The 8,536-nt window shown below is 41.6% G+C and overlaps 1 protein-coding gene across 1 annotated transcript; it reads right to left on the reverse strand.

Moving 5' to 3' along the window:
- Window positions 1-5,165: 5,165 nt before the first annotated feature.
- LOC113947711 (olfactory receptor 11L1-like) lies at window positions 5,166-6,104 on the reverse strand. Its single transcript, XM_027644556.1, has one exon. The coding sequence runs from the start codon at window positions 6,102-6,104 to the stop codon at window positions 5,166-5,168; it is 939 nt and encodes a 312-aa protein (XP_027500357.1).
- Between the last annotated feature and the right edge of the window lie 2,432 nt (window positions 6,105-8,536).

Below are 8,536 nucleotides of genomic sequence, written 5' to 3' on the forward strand. Positions count from 1 at the left end.
GTCCCATCCCTGGAAGTGTTCAAGGCCAGGTTGGACAGGGCTTGGAGCAACCTGGGCTAGTGGAAGGTGTCCCTGCCCATGGCAGGGGGGTTGGAACGAGATGATCTTTAGGGTGCCTTCCAACACAAACCATTCTGTGATTCTATGATTCAGTGTATTGAGAGCAGACCAGTGGTAAAGTATTTGGGGATATTGGTGGGTGAAAAATTAGACTTGAGCTGTCAGTGTGCACTTGGAATTGTGTGCTGGGTTGCATAAACAGGAGCATGACCAGCAGGTTGATGGACATGATTCTCTCTGCTCTTGTGAGAGTCCAGCTGCAGTACTGAATACAGCTCTGGGATCCCAGCACAAGAAAGACATGGACCTCTTAGAAGAAGTCCAGAGGAAGGCACAAAAATCAGAGGGCTGAAATACCTCTTCTATGAAGAAAAGTTGAGAGAGTTGCAGTTTTGCAGACTGGTGAAGACAACTCACCAGGGAGACATTAATGCAGTATTTTAATGGTGTAAGATGAGTTGTAAGAAAAATGGAGAAAGATTTTTTACTAGGGTCTGTAGTGACAAGAGTGATGGCAATGGTTTATAACTGAAAAAGTTATACTGGATGTAAAAACGAAATATTTTTGATGAGGGTGATGAGACACTGGAATAGGTAGCTCAAAGAAGTTGTGGTTACCCCAGTCACTAGAAGTATTCAAGGCCATGTGGACAACAAGGCTTTGGACAACTTGATCTAGTGAAATATATCCTGCCCATGGTAGGGGGATTGAAATAGATTATCTTTGGCAGTAACTTCCAACCCAAATCATTCTGTAATCCTATGAATCTTTCATCATATGATTCTATTAAGATGGAAGCTATAGATTTATGAGGATTGTAATATGATCAGGAGTGGCCTGTTCACAGGGAAAATAAACTTATTTTTGCCACTGTTGCTCAACTATGAAGTCTATTTCCCGAAACTGGGATCCAACTAGAACAGCCAAGCAAAATAAATGTAATCACAATGTTGGTTTCATTGCTGCCAGTGCACTGCTTGTTTCCTGGCTTTGTTTTTTTGGGGGATTTTATCGAGTGAGGGTAGGTTCAGGGTAGGTTTGGGCTTCTTTTTCTTTTTTCTTTCCCGAGCAACAGCTTTTTTCAGATGAGAGTAATATTCTCTTTAGGGTCCTTGATCTGGGTAAGGATATTGTCAGCTCCCTGAATTCGGAAAAGTTGAGAGGATATAATGCCTGCCTGTCTCCCCTGCACCTGGAATGGGCAAATGAAAATTTGTGTAACCCTGAGGCTGTGGTTAAATGAGTAAATGTAGTGTTAAGTGAACAAAAGTTATGAAAGGGGGAAGGTAATGCAATTTTATGAGCAATTTTGGGAGTGGCTTTAATCACTGCCCAAAATGAGAAATATGCCAACAAACGGGTAGAGGGAGAAATGATTGGACCTCTGCAGCATTTGGGGAAAAGATTGCAGGATCAGTTAGACGAGGAGAGAGAAAGCCACCTTTGGGAGAAAGAGTTGCTTCTTGCTGGGAACAACCAGTAAAAAGAAAAGAGGCTGCAGGCAGAGGAGCTGCTTGCTGCTGAGCAGAGTCATGAGAGGGAGAGAATGCTGCAGGCAGAGGCATTTCTTGTTGCAACCTCAGGAGAAGCTTGAGGATATGGGGTGAGGGAAAATTTTACAGGGGGGAATTGCAGGGTTTAAAGTCTGAACCATTTGCAGAAATACCCTCTCATAATCGTAACTTTTTATATCCAATTAAGGAGTTGGAAGACTGTAAAGCAGTCTATGACCCTGACAAAAAGGCATAATATTTGCACAGTCTTCTGATGATGAGGAAGTAGCATTACAACCCCCAACCAAAACCGAACACACAGGTGATGGTCAGCAAATTGCTACTAAAGTGGTGCTGTATATGGAATACCAAAGATATCAAAGATATCAGAGTTGCAGGAAAAGTATAGCAGACTTCCACAAGATGAAAACATATGGGTGATCCAGACAACAGAGAACTAGGGAATGATGATTTCTTACGTCCTTCAGCTCCCCTTGGATCTACTACACCTTGCAGTGAAGCAGGAAGTCACACAACAAAAATTACCCCATTCAATCCAATTCAGGTGGCTGATTTGCAAGAGAATTATGTCCATAAATGAGGAGATATTAAAATCCAGCGAGTGGTATCCTATCAATGTATACATAATAATTCTAATTCCAGTTAGTTCTCATCAGCAGTTAATTAAATTTCTAATAGATACAGGAGCACATTCAATACTGACACAGTTGGATGCCAAGGAGCTGGTTGTACAACCTGGATGGCAAAGACTGGAGTAAATGGAGCAAACGTTATCTGCCAAGCTGCTAAGATTAATATATGGCTCTTGGGTAAGAAGCAGATGTCAACTACTCACTTTGCAGTTGAAGTCCATATTGCAAACTTTTTGTGTTTCAATGTTCCCAACAATGGAAGGCAGTGCGTGTGTGTTGAACATTAACCTTGAAAGAAACCCAGAGACATCTGTGTGCTCACTTCACATGATGCCTGAACTCCCTGATTCAAGGACTGCTGGTGCACCACAGTGCTGGACTTTTGCTGTGCCTCAAAGCGGAACTTCTGAAGTTCTAATTGATTTGGCCCCACTGTGTCAGCACTGGTACCCAACACTGCAGACCCAACAGCCACAATGCAAGCAGCTGCCATCTTGGGCATTGGTTAGGTGGTGACAGGTTTGGAGAAAAGAGCTATGATCACTCACATCCTCCTTCCAATTCTCGTGTCTGGTTCAGTGAAAGAGCCAAAGAGACAGACGTGGCTTACTGTTTACTGCAGGTAACTGAATGTCAACACTGCACCTTTAAGTACTGCTGTGCTGAATTTTATGTGCAATTGGTAACTCAAATTCAGAGAGTGTCCCACTAGGGGAGGGCAACTCTAATTGCAGGAGACCCCTTCCCTGGCCCCCTCCCCCCCCCAAAAAAAAAGGTGGGGGAAGAAGCAGCAGCAGTGTAGCAAGTACTTCATTAAGTAGAAGTTGAGATTCACCTGAGAAATATTAAGGCCAAACTGGTCCTGGCAGACTAAAGAGATCTTTACTATTCAACTCAACTGCATTTCAAGAGACAGAACAGAGATATTCTGAGTGGGAAAAAGGACTTTTGTCATTACTCCAAGCTGTTAAACAGTTTGAGCCACCAAGGGGTAGCCTGTCTGGACAAACCCCACCAAGACTTGTGTTGTTTTGTCTTTCCAGAATTGATACCAGCACACCCTCATTGAAGATCAAGTTAACTAACCATCAGAGGACAACTCATCGTTCTTACAGGAGCAACCATTGCCAGCACAAACTAAATTTGGTTCACACATCAACAAGCTCGATCCATAGGGTGGAGACCCCTCCCTTCTTTTATTTATGCAAATCAGTGTGGTAACTATAGCATATTCTGCACCACACATGCTTCTCAGTTGTGAGTGCAATTTACTGTGACATTAACTATTAAAGAAGGAGAGGAAAGTAATTTACCCACTTAAATTCAAAAGGTATCCTGGGATAATGCAACTAAATTGGAAAGGGAATTCCACTCTTGGTGGTAACTAGTTTATTTCCCTTATGACCCCACCAACAGTAAAGCCACATATTTTGCTTTAACAGCACATAATGCTTTGATATTTACTATATACCCAGTCATTTTGTCAGTAAATTATAACATAGCTGTATTCTATACCCTGGAGCACAGAGTCATACCTGTGCTCTGGTGGAATGGATGTGCCTCTATGAGAACCCCTTGTGATTTTGTACTTGTAGACAACCTTACTGTAGCTACAAGTAATGACTCTTATATTTGTGCCTGTTACTTTGTTGAAATTATGGATGTAGTTTTTGTTATTCAGCTCTTTTTTGTTTTGTTTTTTTTCTTTCTTTCTTTCTTTCTCTTTCTTTCTCTTTCTTTCTTTCTTTCTTTCTTTCTTTCTCTCTTTCTTTCTCTTTCTTTCTCTCTTTCTTTCTTTCTTTCATTTTTCTCTCCCTGTTTAACTAATTTCTTTTTTCCCCTCTTCCTTTTCTTCTTCTGTTCCCACTCCAAATCCATAGGGTTAAAAAAATCAGTTTCAGTAAAATAAAAATATATGGAATCTAAACCCAAGAACAGTAAAGCTCACATACCTTTTACACCAAGAAGGCTCTGAGGTACATCTCTTTGTTTCTGTAGCTGGGTTCAAATACAGTCATACCTGGGCCGGTAGAGTTTTTCTGCAGCTCAAACCTTCAAACAATCTGGAACTGCCCTTTCAGGGGGAGGAGATACAATGGTTTCCTTCTGCTTGAGTGACTCATACATTTCTTCAAAATCAGAACTAACTTATGGGAAGTCCTCCTCCTGACGGTAAGTGCTTGGTGCAATTATGTCCAGACCAAAAGCCCTTCTGGATCAGGTTTTCCACAGTCTTATGAAGTTTAACAAAGGGAAGCATGTGGGTCGGGGCAACCCTGCATGTATGGACAGACTGGGAAAAAAGAGACTGGAGAACAGTGCCATGGAGAGGGACCTGGAGATCCTGATCAATGCAAACTGAATATGAGTCAGCAGTGCCCTGGCAGCCAGGAGGGTCAACCGTGTCCGAGGGGGCATCAGGCAAAGCACCACTGGCTGGTGGGGAGGGAGGGGATTGTCCCTCTCTGCTCTGCACTGGGACAGCCTCACCTCGAGTCCTGGGGGCAGTTTCAGGTGCTACAATATAAGAAAGGATTAGAGCTATTAGAGAGCATTCAGAGGAGGGACACAAAGATGGTGAAGGATCTAGAGAGGCCATACAAGGCGCAGCTGAGGTTGCTTTTCTTGTTATATCACATTAACTTCTTATAAACTATTGTGAAGTAACAATAAAAATGTGGGTTTGAGATATGTTTTCCTCATAAAAGGCATATAGATTTTTTCTATTCTATGTCACTAGACTGGTTTCATGTGCCCCCAAGTGATGTATGAGAAAAACAGGATGACATTTATTCTGAAGAAGTGAATTAAACAAACAAACAAAAAACCAAACCAAACCAAACCAACAAAAACCCCCAAATCCAAACAAGCAACCTCTCCCCCCCAAAAAAAAACAAAATCAAGGCAAATAAAGACAAAAAGTCAAAACCAAAAAGTCAGTATTGAAGAGTTCCCAAATTATGAAGAATGAAGGCGATGGTGTCTGAAGAATGTTTTTTCCAAGGCCTTCTGGAATGCCTTGTTTCTCAAGCTGTAGATGACTGGGTTCAGAAGGGGTGTGACCACGGTGTAGAGCACAGCAACAGCTTTATTGAGGTCTGAGGAGAGGCTGTAGGTGGGACGGACATATATGAAAATCGTTGTACCATAGTATATAGTCACCACCATGAGGTGTGAGCTGCAGGTGGAGAAGGTTACTCTTTTTCCAGAAGCAGAGGGTATCTTCAGGATAGTAAGGATTATAAAGAGGTATGAAACTAGAGTCAAAAGAAAGCAGCTGGGAAGGACCAGGAGAGAGATCATGAAGATGACAGCTTCTGTGACAGTGGTGTCTGAGCATGAGAGCTTCAACAGTGGAGAGATATCACAGAAGAAGTGATCAATGAGGTTGTAGCTGCAAAAATGCAACCTGGAGATCATCAGGCAGGGCAGAACACCAGTGAAAACACCAGCAACCCAGGAGCCCACAGCCAGACGTGTGTAAGACTCATCAGTCATGACCACACTGTACTGCAGGGGCTGACAGACCGCGAGGAATCGGTCGTATGCCATCGCTGCCAAGAGGTAGCATTCAGTAATTCCCAGGGAAATGAAATAGTAAAGCTGTGCCATGCATCCTGAGAAAGAGATGCTCTTCCTCTTTGCCAGCAGATTGGACAACATCTTAGGTACAATTGTGGTGGTGTAACAGACTTCCAGGAAAGAGAGGTTCTGGAGAAATCTGAACATGGGTGAATGAAGTTTTGGCTCCAGTTTCACCACCAATATAATAATGATGTTTCCTAAGACGGTGAGAATATAAATAACCATAACCACCATGAATAGCAAGATCTGACAGTATGGGTTGCTGCTGAAGCCCAGTAGCTTGAATTCCAGCACTGCTGTAACATTTGTCATCTCTCAGAAAGAGCTAGGATTTGTCTGCTAAGGAAAATATCAGTATCAAAATATGATAACTTTCAGTGGTTAAAATTTATAAAGATTAGGATTCTCAAATAAATCTTTGGGAACAGCATCAAAATCACTACCAGTTCTGTCCTTTTTACCCTGTACTTTCCTGGACTCTTTCTCTCATGAAATATAAGTTTTAACACATATTTCATAAACTTGACACTGACGATTATAGAATGCATTGCAAATAGTCCAGTTGCAAAGAATTGCACACAAATTTATGTATAAGAAAGTGCGCAAATATATAAAGGTATCATTTATACTAATCAATATCATAAAATTATATACTTACAGGTATACAATTTATGAACTTAGACACATGCACACCAAGGATCTGCTTTTTGCTGAAAGAAATAAAAAAACTTATATACATAATCAACAGTGATTATTGCATTGAATATTCCACTTGTTAATGCACACATGGGTTTTTTTAGAAGAATGTAGGTAATTATTTGCATGGTCCATACACATATAAGAGTACAAATAAGAATCCTCTCAAAATGCTCTCATGAAGGACAGGAAACTTTCACAAGAATAATCAGCAAACTATTATTTCTTGTTAAATGCTTTGAGTGAAGATACAATTTCCACCTCAAGAACAGAAACAATTGAGAATAATCTTTTACTAGCCATTGATTAAGAGCATTGGTTAAGAACTCCATTTTACATGTTCAAAATAATGCTGATACACATGGCAGTGGTATCTGGTTACTTACAGATGAAACAATGCACATAATATTCAGTATGTGTCCAATTTTTCCAGAGCTATTTTCCAGGCTGTGAACACATTAGGTGCAAGTAGGTTTCAATCTGCATTCAGGACCTTGTCTAAGAGTGTATCAGTAACTTTGTTATTTTTGGGAGTTAAGGCACAATTAATGTCAGTATCAGAAATATTAATTAATTATCTGATACTCTGTAGTTTGAGTCATTACTAAACCCTTACACTGACTAAAATATCATCTTGGATAAAAACCCTTTCAGAGTGAACTTACTCTTGGTCAATCTCAGCTTTCACAGAGACACACAGACAGAGATAAAAGCTGAACTGTACCAAGCATGGATTTCAAACCTTGTTAATGATCTCTGGAGATTAATGCCATGGGTGGAGACATTCCATGGGGCACGATACGACAAGGGACTGATGATACATCTGCAAGGAAGACCTTGTTAGTAAGAGAAGGAAAAAAAAATCAGTGAAGTCATGATGAAACCGAACCTCTTCTGTCTCTTTTCTTGCTGTAGAATATTTTTTGTAGCTGTAACAATATCCACAACCCACCCACACTTTTGTTACCTCAGCAAAAATACTGGCAGTGTTACTGAGAGGAAATGATTCCTAAGTGATAGAAACCCTATTGTTCCTGCTCACCATAATTTCAGTGTACATGACTCGTTCCAAGCACCCTTCTTGAGACCAGGGTAGGGAATCTACCCAGTTTGCAGTGGATATCATGAAGACAAGTTTAGCCAGAAGGTAAATTCCCTGTGAAGATAGTAGGGGTGTAACTGTGAATTGGATGTGACCCTGTTGACCACCAACATGTCCGTGGTCCAGTTTAGCAGAAGTGATAAGAGTGTTAAGGCTGTGTTAAGTTGTTATAAGACTGCCAACACCAGTAGTCTCTGGGACCTAAGATTTGTCCTTCCTGGCTACTGGAAGTGAGTCTGGTGGGCCCTAAGGCCAAGAGATATCTCTGTTCCAGGCCAATAGATCCAGTGCAGCTGCTGCTGTGCCATTCATACGCTCATCCAGCAGTGAGCATGCACTGGCTGTGGATGGAAATGCATTCAATGAGACACAGACCACATGCAGGAAGTAGTTTCTCTGTTCTGGGCTGTGAAGACCTGGTTTATCACGGTGAGATGGAGTTATTCCTCTCTTGTGTAATTCTCTCTCTGCAGTAGGTGTGCATGTATCTCAGTACATCTTGACTCTCGTGGCCCAGGCCACCAGGTCAAAGGCAAAAATCCTGTGCCCTATGGCCTCCAGTAGCTGCTTGTAGGATTGTAAACATGCTGGTGGCTGGAAAAAAACTCTTACTCCTGTGGGACTTCTGTTTGAGTAGTGAGGGATGGCAAGAGAAGGGACAGAGCAACAGGCAGGATTTGATTGTTTAGTACAGTAATTCAGCTGCAAGTGATGAGGATGAGAATGAGAAAAATAGTGACTGTGCCTGCCATGAGTGACTCTATCTCTATGAACTCTAATGCATCTGGCAGAGAGGACAGCATAATCTAATGGGAACAGTGGAAGAGCAAAAAGGATCAGTTCTCCAGACTTGGTGAAGGGACACAAGAGAGTTTTAGTCACTTGCTTGGTGAGTTGAAAGGTCTGGCAGAGTCTCATTTTGGCAAAGTTAGGAGTCCACATGGTT

The sequence above is a fragment of the Corapipo altera genome, unplaced genomic scaffold (assembly GCF_003945725.1).
Source record: "Corapipo altera isolate COAL_440 unplaced genomic scaffold, ASM394572v1 50, whole genome shotgun sequence".
Lineage (NCBI taxonomy): Eukaryota > Metazoa > Chordata > Aves > Passeriformes > Pipridae > Corapipo > Corapipo altera.

Excerpts from the sequence above, each read along its gene's own strand:
- LOC113947711 (XM_027644556.1), bottom strand. The coding sequence starts at position 6,104 with ATGACAAATGTTACAGCAGTGCTGGAATTCAAGCTACTGGGCTTCAGC.